This window comes from Pelodiscus sinensis, chromosome 21, assembly GCF_052426305.1.
Source record: "Pelodiscus sinensis isolate ZL-2025 chromosome 21, ASM5242630v1, whole genome shotgun sequence".
In the NCBI taxonomy this organism is placed as follows: Eukaryota; Metazoa; Chordata; order Testudines; family Trionychidae; genus Pelodiscus; species Pelodiscus sinensis.
The window spans coordinates 17,547,501-17,559,233 of record NC_143072.1 but is presented as its reverse complement, the minus strand read 5'-3'; the positions used below and the strand labels follow the sequence as shown (position 1 = coordinate 17,559,233).

Here is an 11,733-nt window from a genome sequence, read left to right as displayed (position 1 = left end):
TGCACCCCCGCCCCTCCCTCCCGCTGCACCTCCTCCCCCTCCCCCTGCACCCCCGCCCCCCCTCCCCTGCAGCCTGTGCACCCCCGCCCCTCCCTCCCGCTGCACCTCCTCCCCCTCCCCCTGCGCCCCCTCCTCCAGCCCGTGCACCCCCGCCCCTCCCTCCCGCTGCACCTTCTCCCCCTCCCCCTGCGCCCCCTCCTCCAGCCCGTGCACCCCCGCCCCTCCCTCCCGCTGCACCTCCTCCCCCTCCCCCTGCCCCCCTCCTCCAGCCTGTGCACCCCCGCCCCTCCCTCCCGCTGCACCTCCTCCCCCTCCCCCTGCGCCCCCTCCTCCAGCCCGTGCACCCCCGCCCCTCCCTCCCGCTGCACCTCCTCCCACTCCTCCCCACGCTCCCTCCTCCAGCCCGTGCACCCCCTGTCCTGCCTGCGCCTTCCCCCCGCCCACGCCCGCTCCCCCGCTCAACTTCCTGCCCTGCCTCACGCCGCCCTCCCCCAGTCCTGCCTCCAGTGGCTCCGCCGCTTCTCCCTTCGGCTCCGCTGCGCTCCGGCTGCGCAGGGATCAGGCCCCGCCGCTCCATGGCTGGCAGCCGGCAGCAGGCGCCCTTCGTCAAGCCGGTGAGTCGCCCGCAAGGGGGTCACGGGGAGCGGGGTTCGCTGGGGCACGGGGGAGGGGGCAGGGGCAGAGGTTCCGCTGGGGCTGGGGGGCACCGAGAACGGGACCCTGAGGCTAGGGATGGGCACAGGTACCGAGCCCTGGGGTGGGCAGGATTGGGGGGCGCGGGGAGAGGGATGCCGGGGCTGGTCGGGGCGCGGAGGGCACAGACAGAGGTTCCCACGGGGTTGGCTGGGCCTGGGGGCAAAGGCAGAGAGACCTAGGGGGGCAGAATATGGGCCCCTTGGGGTTGGCAGGGTGATGGGGGGCTCGCTGGGTTTGGAGCGACAGGGAGAGGGACTCCTGTGCTTGGCTGGAGCATAGGAGAAGGACCATGAGGTTGGCAGGGTTTGGGGGCACAGGGACCGGCACCCCAGAGTTAGCTGAGGCACGGAGGGCCTTGGGGGTGGCCGGACATGGGGGCAAAGGAAGAGAGATCCCAGCGTTGGCATTGCATGGGGGCGTAGGACGTGGCAGGATTTGGGGGCAGAAGGAGAGGGACCCGTGTGGTTGGCAGGGCATGGAGGGCACAGGGAGAGGGGTTGGCAGGATTTGGGGAGCACAGAGAGAAAACCCCCTTGGGTTAGCAGAGTTTGGGGGCACTGGAAGAGGAACCCTTGGTGTTGGCAGGGCATGTAGGGCACAGGGAGAGGTTCCTCTGGGGATGGCAGTGCATGGGGGGCAAAGAGAGAGCGACCCCGGGGATGTCATGGTTTGGGGGCACAAGGAGAAGGACTCTGGCGTTAGCAGGACATGGGGCTACCGGGAGAGGACCCTCCTGTGACCTCCAATAACAGGGACACACTCTCACTCTTGCACTAAGTCAGTGGTTTTCAACCTTTTTCTCTCATCACCCCGTTGAAGAAAACTGTGGATGCCTGCAACCCCTCATAGTTGGACTCAGCTGTGGCCTCCGGGGTGGGGCTGAAGAGGAGAGCTTTGGGCTGTTGGAGAGGGCTCCGGCTTTGTGTGGTAGGGTGGAGGGGGGGGGGGGGGCAGGAGGGGCTTACTTTGAGTAGCCCCTGGTCAGCGGTGCAGCGGGGGTGCTAAGCAGCTTCCTGCCTCTCCTGGCACCACACACCTTACTGCTCTCAGAAGCAGCCAGCGGCAGGTTCCCAGCCAGTGGGAGTGCGGAGCTAGCGCTCAGGGCTGGGGCAGTGCGCAGAGCCCTATGCACGCCCCAGGAGCTGGGCCTGCTGGCAGCCACTTCTGGGGTGCAGCACAGTCGGTGGTGCCAGGACAGTCAGGAAGCTGCCTTAGCACCCCCCAGTCACCTCATCTCTCTGCAGCAATGAGACCCAGAGCTGGACATTCCACCACCCCATCTTGGGTTGCGACCCATTATTTGAAAGCCTCTGGACTCAGGCCTTTCACAGCTTCCTAGGGAAAGCCAGGAGCTCTTTAGGAAATACGATTCTCACTGCCCCGTACCTCATGGGCTCATCTACATTTGAGTGCAAAATTCTGTCCGATCAGAGTCTCTGCCAGCAAGCAGGGCCGGCCTTACCATGAGATGAACTGAGGCGACCGCCTCAGGTGCCAAACTGTGGGTGGGAGGGGGGCTACCACTAGGACCCAGAGTGTAGAAAATTGTGTCTGCTGCTGGTGGATATGTAGGTAGCAGAGCAGGACCATGAGAGGAGCAGAACAGGAAGAAGGCAGAACTGAGACCTTTTGGCCCAAGTGAGGGGACATGGGGGCGTCATTTGAGCTCCCTGCCTCAGGTGCCAAAATGCCATGGGCCGGCCCTGCCAGCAATAGCTTTGGACACCCACTTTGCATTGGTGCAAATGAGGACACACGGTATGAGGCAGAGGAAAATCAAGACCCCCCCGGCTGTGTCTAGACTGGCAAGTTTTTCCGCAAAATCATCTGCTTTTGCGGAAAAACTTGCCAGCTGTCTACACTGGTCGCTTGAATTTCCACAAGAACACTGAATTTCCGCCAGACTCATGTAAGATTGTCAGTGTTCTTGCAGAAATACTGTGCTGCTCCCGTTCGGGCAAAAGCCCTCTTGCGCAAATGATTTGCGCAAGAGTGCCAGTGTAGACAGCACAGTACTTTTTTGCGCAAAAAAGCCCCAATGGCTAAAATGGCGATCGGGGCTTTTTTGCGCAAAATCGCGTCTAGATTGTCATGGACAAAAAGTGCTTTTGCAGAAAAGCGTCCGTGCCAATTTAGACGCGCTTTTCCGAAAATGCTTTTAACGGAAAACTTTTCTGTTAAAAGCATGTCTGGAAAATCATGCCAGTGTAGACGTAGTGTTTCCGGAGTGCCTCTTTGCAGCGGAGGAAATGGACAGCCCTGAGCAACCTAGCAACCCAAAATCCCAAGGTGGCTGGGGTTGGGGTGATGAGTGGTCACAGCTAATAAATCTGTTGAAGCAAGAGGCAATTTGCCTTATTAGGTTCTGGACAAATCGATGCTTGCAGATTTTGCACCTAGAATCTCCTTCTTGTATTGTTCTTTTGCCATTTGTACAGGAAAGTGCAGCATGTTTATGCTCTCGGCCTCCCTCTGACAGGCTTCGTTCTCTCACGTGTAACATATTCTGAGAGGAAAAGAAACTGAGAATAAAAAACTCACGATAGTTTTAAAGACAACAAAGTCAATGTTTGTGCTGGGCAAACGGGAAATGAACTTGATTTTATGCTTCTGTGTGGGTCATGTGGTTGCAGGCTTTTGACTTCCAGCAATTTCTCTTGTTTTGAGCTTCCACATACCACTTCCTCTGAGTTAGCTAATCTATGGTGGGTTTGCCTCTTCCTACCCCTGGGTCAGTAATACTATATCCGAGGGCATGTCTACACTACAAACTTATCCACTACAATTTACAACCCCCATAGTAATTATTGCAGTGGTTAATGTTCATGCTGTCCTCCTTCTGTGGGTGATACCTGTTCTCACCAGGAGCGCTTTCACCCACTTAAGGGAGTAGCAGGAAGATGGGATGTTGAGGCTAAGAGCCTGGCAGCTGGACCCTGGTGGGCTGTAGCTGGAGCTCCCCAGTCACCCCAGGGTGACAGCCTGAGCTGTAAGTGACTATCGTGTTGCATTTAGAGATGGAGAAACTGAGGCACTGGTAGGGGAAATGACTTTCCAGAGGTCACCCAGGAGGCTGGGGGCGGAGCTGAGAGCTGTTCCCAGGTTTCCTGACTCAATCCATTGACTTAATCTGTCTACTGCTTGGCAGTAGGGTTGCCACTGGGATTGAGTGAGCTACAGCTGTTTCATCTTAGCTGGGGCTGCAAGCGACATCATGCCCTTTAGGAAAGGTTCCCAGAGCGTAATTTTGCTGCATTCTGACTTCAGTTCCTAGGGTGGAATTGGGAGTGACACATCAGGCTGAGGAATCCAAATCTACGCCCGGACGAATGGGAGATGAACACCAATTCAGGATGAGGAAAGTGGCTTAAGTATTTTAACACTTTCCTGTACACAATGTTGTTTTTCTTTCTCCTGTTCCCCAGTGTCTCCCATTTACTGGCCCTATTGATGGCGGTCTTTGCAATGGAATGATGGTTATCGTCAGTGGAACTGTTTCTGAGAACTGTGACAGGTATGTGCTGGTGAGGATACAGGTACTCCACTTTTGTGCCTAAAATCTACTGTTGAAAACAATGGAAAAGTTCCACACCCTGGAACGTAACCAGAATTTGCAAGGTTAGCTCCAGTGATTCAGATGAATCGGTCTTTGCTAATGTTTCCCCACTTCCCACATTTATTGATTCAATTCTTACCTGTTGACAGAGTTGTTTTTGTTCAGATACAGATTTGAGAATGGATGTGAACTCAGAAATTATTTCTGGGGAAGATGGGGAACTGTGAACTGCTGACGGCTCAGAGATCCAAATGCAAAAGCATTCTCAGTTCTTAGTTATTCCACTCCAGCTCATCTCATGAAGCAGATTGTGCCCATGAAAGCTCATGATACTATAAATATGGTTTTTTTTAGTCCCTTAGGGTATGTCTACACTACCCTCCTAGTTCGAACTAGGGTAATGTATGCATACCGCACTTGCTAATGAAGCCCGGGATTTGAATTTCCCGGGCTTCATTAGCATAAGCGGGGAGCCGCCATTTTTAAATCCCCGCTGCTTCGAACCCCGTTAGCGCGGCTACACGGGGCTCGAACTAGGTAGTTCGGACTAGGGTGCCTATTCCGAACTACCGGTACACCTCGTTTCACGAGGAGTAACGGTAGTTCGGAATAGGACCCTAGTCCGAACTACCTAGTTCGAGCCCCGTGTAGCCGCGCTACACGGGGTTCGAAGCAGCGGGGATTTAAAAATGGCGGCTCCCCGCTTATGCTAATGAAGCCCGGGAAATTCAAATCCTGGGCTTCATTAGCAAGTGCGGTATGCATACATTACCCCGCTAGTTCGAACTAGTAGTGTAGACATACCCTTAGGGTGTGTCTACACTGCACCGTTATTTCAGTATAACAATGTGAGCTCCTACACAGCCATTCCCTTATTTTGAAATAATGGACGGGTTATTCCAAAATCTGTAAACCTCATTCTATAAGGAATAACACCTAGCCTGAAATAGCTATTTTGAAATAAGGCCTGTGTAGACGCTCCACTGCTGCTATTTCAAAACAGCCCCTCACCAGGGCCATTCTAAGTTCTTTCTCCCCAGTGCCTCCTGGGGCTCTAAATCGAGATGGCACATCTACATTAGGGAAGCCTGCCTGGGACTAATTTTGTGGTTTACCTGCAGTGTAGACGTGCTATTTTGAAATAAGCTATTTTGAACTAAGCAAGTCCAGAACAGTTAGTTCAAAATAAGCGTGCAGTGTAGACTTACCCTTAAGTGCCACAGGACTGTTTTTAAAGTTACATACTAACATGGCTACCTCTCTGAGCCAAGTTACAGTGCTGGTAGTTTTTGTGTACAAAGATAAAGCCAAGTTGGGGATCCTTTTTGGGTTGGGGGCTATTGGCCCATAGGAAAATCAGTCAGCTGCCGCACTTAAGTGAGAAGCAAAAAAAAAAAAAAAAAAAAAAATCCCAAAACAAACAAAGAAACCCAAAAAACCGCCAAAATCCCAAACCAAGTCAAAACAAACCCTCACTGCTATTGCCCCCGACTGAGGAGAAAGACACTTCCCATGTTCTCCTCACACACCAGAGCTCAGGGGAGCCCAGGCTAGTAGATTTGGTGTGTTCCAGCCCCTTGGAGGGACAACGGGGGTTGGAGCACCAGCGCGAGCTCCCCAATGCTTGTGGGGAGCCTTGGGGCCTGAATCCCGGCCAGCGGGGGGCTACATCCAGGCCTGAGGTCCCTGATAAAGTTTTTATGCACAAAGGGGTATCTGTCACTGCAATACAACACTCTTTCTGCTGACCATCTTTAATGTGTTTAGAATAGAATCCCCAATTCAGGTTTACCGTAAATGCAGGAGTAATCCCGTCTCTGAAGAATAATTGAGATGAAGTACTTTCTTGAACTGGAGCTTTCAAGAGGCAAATTAGAGTTCAACCTTTTAGTAGAACATAAACTAGTCACACTGTTATTTGTGGGTTTCTTTGTAAAAACGGTGCATGCAAATATCAGAGGGGTAGCCGTGTTAGACTGAATCTGCATAAACAACAAGAAGTTCTGTGGCACCTTATAGTCTAACAGATTAATTGGAGTATAAGCTTTCATGGGCAAAGACTCACTTCGTCTGATGCATCTGACAAAGTGGGTCTTTGCCCACGAAAGGTTAAGCTCCGATACATCTGTTAGTCTATAAAGTGCATCCAAAACATCCCTTTGCCTCTTCTATCCTATTCTCCTCCCAATAAGAGCCTTCAAGTGGCTTCTCTCTTGAGTGATGTTTACTACTTTACATCAACGGGATTATGACAGGGGTAGGGTTTGCAAGATCAGGTCTGCTGTTACTAGAATGGATGTTGTAGGAAATTGACTGTTGCGAGATGTGCTGTTGTAACTATAAATCATTCCAGTCTTATCATGGAACAGTCGTGCCATTATCTCAGGTTGAAGGGTAGCTAAAATACTGCAGACATCTCAGTCCATTCAGTAACATGTAAATATGCATGTTGTTCATCTGAGCCCCGATTCTACAAATGGTGACACTGGGAATAGTCCTAAAAATCATGATTAAGTCCAGTAACTTCAGTGCAGTGGTGGGCAACCTGTAGCCCGTTGGGGTTCTATGTGTGGCCCCGAAGGCATTTTGTTACCATTGTCCATGCGCTGGATTCTGCTGGTTTCCGTCCGATTATTTTTTTCCTACTGGTGTTACTGAAGTAACAGGGGTACCGGAATCGAGGTGTGTGCTTACTGCACACAACATTGACAGTGCAAGCCGGCTACTTCCTGTGCAGCCAATCAAAGTGCTGCTACCATTTCATCGGCACAGCCCACAAATTCTAGGTACACCAGCACAGGTAGCAAAACTACCCTATCCTAGGTGACTCTCTTGGTCACAACAATCTTGTGGCTCACTGAGATGAAGAAGGGCCACTCATGCGGCCCACTCACTAGCCTAGGTTGCTCATCGCTACTTCAGAGGGATAGTCATGGTGGAAAAATGTCTGCCCAGAAGTATTTGGAGGAGTATAATCTGAGCTGGTTTTCAGCATGTAAAATCGGTTAGAACGTGCTTAACTGCTTGGTGTGAACACAATGAGGTTTCTGTTTGTTTGTATTCACAATACAATAGATTGTGACAATAAATTACTGTGTAGCTTTAGGATTTCTGTGCAGAAATATTGCAATGACGAAAGAGACTTCTTTGAGAGGGAGCAGGGGCTAGTCCTCTGGAAAGACTGTCTTGGCTACCAGTGGAAACAAACTTGATTTCTTAACCATGCTCCATTTATTTCATCTTTGTACTGTTTTTCTTCACAGGTTCCATATAGACTTTGAGAGCGCATCCAGCCAAAATCCTCAAAATGATATAGCTTTTCATTTTAACCCACGATTTGAAGAGGGTGGATATGTGGTTTGCAATACCTTTGAAAACCAGAGTTGGGGAAAAGAGGAGAGAAAATACAAAATGCCTTTTTTAAAAGGTCACTCCTTTAAGGTTAAGATTTTGGTAAAACACGACTCATTCATGGTAATTTTTTACTATTGTCATTTACTTCCAAATTAATTGTGAAATGGCTATTCTGATGAATCAAGGAGCATTCTCACATCTAAAGAATTACATTCAAACAATTCCCTTTTCAAAGGAATCTTTAATGGGAGGCTTTCTATTTATTTGAAGGGGAGTAGACTAAAACACAATGCTTACTTTTGCAATTTAGGCCCAGATGCTGGAAATACATGTGCCCAAGTTTAACTTAGCCACATGAAAAGCCCCATGGACTTCAGTGAGGCTGCTCAGATGTATAAAGTTAAGCATGGACATACATGTTTACAGAAGCGTGGCTATAACCCACCGAGTCGGTTTTGCTTGTGTTCTTAGTCACTATCTAGTGAATTTCAAGTTGGAGTTCTTGGCTCTAGGGCAGCACTGCGGTGTTTAGATTGCAAAAGCTGCAGGGAAGGGTATTTGGAATTGTTTGCATTCAATTTGTTAAAACTCCATAGAAACATCTCTATTGTTCCTGGCCATGGTTGTTGTTTTTTTTAAAACAAAGCCTGTGTTTTCTTAGGGCGTGAGGCGTTATCCATGATGCTGAAAGAATAACTTCTGGTTTTTTTATGCACGGCAGGTCACTGTAAATGAAGATCACTTTCTGGAGTACAAGCACCGGATTCCAGTGCACAAAGTGAAGGCCATTGGAGTGGCGGGAGGCATGGAAGTGTCAGACATCAGCTTCCAGAAAGCTGCTGTAAGTGCCGATGTGCATGGGTTGTTGTATTCAGAGCCGCCGGGGAACTGGAGCGGCTCTGGTATTTCCAGAGGTTTGGGGCATGAAGGATTGAGACTCTGAGCACCCCTGTGGAGTTGATAAATATCTCAAACTGGCTTTTTCCCCTCTTAGGGTATGTCTACTCTACCACCCTAGTTCGAACTAAGGTGGCTAGTGTAGACATACCCTTGTGCTTCTGGAGTGTGGGCTTTACCTTATGGAACCCTAACTTCCATATTTTCTCATGGTGCTCCATACCTTACTCCATGCATACTAGTAATGTGAGCGAGTGTTAGGCTATTGGGGAAAGTGGTAGCATGGACAGAGGGCAGGTATTTTTTATGGCCATGTCATGTTCCAAGGTGTCGTGAGATGACACGATGCTTGTCAGTGCCAGGGCTTCCAATGTTGCTGCCACGCATGGAACTGCACCTTGGCTCCACCAGCAGTGGGGAGAAATGCCGGTGAGCTCTGAGCTCGGTGAATGAGAATGTTCTTATTTCAGGAACCACTGGGGTCCTTGAAAGAGAGGGTGTTTGCTTCTTGATCCCAATCTTTTCCATGTAAAACAAATCCTCAGATATATTCCTGCATTTCCTGTACTGGAGGCAAGTCTTTCCAGGAGATACTAGTGACCTACAGCAGGGGTGAGCAAATGGGCCTCCGTGGACCAGATCCGGCCTGCAGAGGCCCTGCTGCTCCCTCCTGCCTATGGGGGGAAGCGTGCGAAATCTCCTCCCACCCTGCAAGGAGTGCGCGGCACTTAGAAGCACCACGTGCTCATGGCAGGGTGGAAGGAGACTTTGCACGTTCCCCCTGCTCCCAAGCTGTGATTGGCCTGGGGGCAGCAGGGGGGAGTGCATGAAGTCTCCTCCCACCACCAGGAGCCTGGGTACCTAGAGGAAACCGCCAGCTGTTCAGAGCAGCTGTCAGTTCTCTCTGGGCAGCAAAGACTTTGCATGCTTCTGCACTCCCAGGCCAATCAGGGTCTGTGGGTGAGGTAGCACAGAAGTGTCCTGGCCCCGCCCCTTCTTCCTGAGGCCCCGCCCTTTCGGGGCATCCCAGAGCCACTTCAAAAACTTCTGAAGTGTCCCCTGGTCAAAAATGATTGCCCATACCTGACCTATAGCCAGGCTGCCTTGTGTGCAAAACCCATTCAAGATGACAAGTCTGGGGGCTGGACTCCATGCTTGGATTGGAGACCTACAAGGCCAGAAAGGACTCTCAGATCATCTAGTCTGACTTTCTGCATATTTCAGGCCATTTACTTTTCACCCACATGTGCCTGGGTATTAAGTGCAAAGACTTTAGTTAGACCAAAACATTTCAGTCCTCTGGAAACTAAACCTGGAAGAAACCAAACTGCTTATAATAAAGTGGTAAAAAGAACTGGAACTTTTCAACTTAGAAAAGAGGAGACTAAAGGGGGATATGATAGAAGTCTATAAAACCATGGCAGATATGGAGAAAGTGAATAAGGAAAAAGTATGTACTTGTCCCCATAACATATGAACTAGGGGCCACCAAATGAAATGAATAGGTAGCAAGTTTAAAACAAACAAAAGGAATTTTTTTTCAGGCAGTGCATAGTCAATCTGTGGAACTCCTTGACAAAGGATGTTGTGAAGACCAGGACTATAACAGGGTTCAAAAAAGAACTACATAAATTCATGGAGGTTAGGTCTATTAATGGCTATGAGCCAGGATGGTGTCCCTAGCCTCTTTGTCTACAGGAGAGGGATCACATGATGATTATTTGTTCTGTTCACTTCTGTCGGAAGACAAGACACTGGGCTACATGGACCTTTATTGTGACCCAGTATGGCCATTCTTATGGTCATGAAAGTGTTAACTGGGTTGCTCAGAGCAATGATTTTCAACGAGGGGTACATGTACCCCTGGGGCTACACAGAGCTCTTCCAGGGGGTACATCAACTTGTCTGGATATTTGCCTAGTTTTCCAACAGGCTAGATAAAAAGCGCTAGCAAAGTCTCAGCTTATTGCAGGGGAAATTGAATCATAAACAATCCCCAATATAGCGAATCTCTTTTAGACACATGCACCATGTTCACCTTCGCTTCAATGGGATATAAACATAGGCAAAGCAGCTTCCCAAACAGGGTTGCTTTCTTGAGTGTGGACCAGATTGAGTTCCATGTTTTCTCATGGCGCTCCATACTTTACTCCATGCATCCTGGGGATGTGAGCGAGTAGTCGAGTAGTTGGTTAAGCTATCATCGGGCGCCCGGGCTGGCGGCGCCCTAGGCGACTGTCTCGTCTGCCTAGGCTCACAGGCCACCCCTGACCGGGCTCTTACTATATTTAAAGTGCAGAGCCGCAGCAGAGATAGATCCCAGACCTGGTGTGAGCTGGGATCGAGCGCTTCCTCTCTTATCGCTTAATTGTGTAGTCAATAAAAATTCCATCGCTTACACAATTAGCGAATTACCTGCCTCTTAACATCCCTGGTGCATGTTCCCAGTCCCCAGAACTCATGAGAGAGGCTGGCCCTTTAGGAATCTGGCCCTTTGACATTTCCCCATGCTGGCGTATGAAGTTCTTGGAAGAGTGCCTACCCAGGTTTCACGTCTCCCATATAGGTGCTGGAAACACTAGATCACATTGCTTCAGTAAACTGATTTTGCCATTCACACTGGACTGTTAATTCAAGCCTTTAGGACTAATTATTTTTCATCATATTTAGCCTGCAGATGTTTGTTCTCCTGTATCAGCTGGGATCGCAAGTGTTTCATCTGACTATCTTTTTGCACTTTGTTCCTTTTGGTGGCTTATATGAAGCGATGCAAGAAAACAGAGCGAAGCTGACAGTCTAAATTTATTTCTTCACCCCACAGAAGTCTAAAGCAAGAAGTGTTCTGTAGCCACAGAATTCTGAATAATCTTATCAGTAGGAAACCGAGCATCAGAGACCATAATGGCAGCGTGCCAAAAATACTGCTTACCTCATGTCTTTTTTGTCAGGATTAATTTGTCCATTGAGAAAGGCTTGCTTGATTTCTGTGTTGCTAGCGCCTCCTAGTGGCTATTCTTTGATTTGTTAATAACCAACTTTGTCTTTCACATCTCAGACCAAGGCAGTTTTCTCAGCTTCCCAGCTTGCTCCTGGATCAATATACAGGTTAAACCTCCCTGGTCTTCACTGTCTGGACCTGACCAGTCCTGAAGAAGAGAATTTGCTGGACCTCAGCAGGCAACACTGCCTCCCCCTCCCCCCCAATCCAATACACAGAAGTAGGCCTCGTT

At 49.7% G+C, this 11,733-nt stretch overlaps 1 protein-coding gene across 1 annotated transcript in view; it reads left to right on the top strand.

Moving 5' to 3' along the window:
- Positions 1 to 457: 457 nt before the first annotated feature.
- The window catches only part of LGALS9 (galectin 9), a 19,830-nt gene continuing 8,554 nt past the window's right edge, over positions 458 to 11,733 (top strand). The window contains exons 1-4 of the mRNA XM_075904847.2: positions 458 to 614; positions 4,122 to 4,210; positions 7,516 to 7,726; positions 8,328 to 8,447. Coding sequence (XP_075760962.2) covers positions 576 to 614; positions 4,122 to 4,210; positions 7,516 to 7,726; positions 8,328 to 8,447 — 459 coding nt within the window. The 5' untranslated portion in view covers positions 458 to 575. The remainder of the gene's footprint in view (positions 615 to 4,121; positions 4,211 to 7,515; positions 7,727 to 8,327; positions 8,448 to 11,733) is intronic.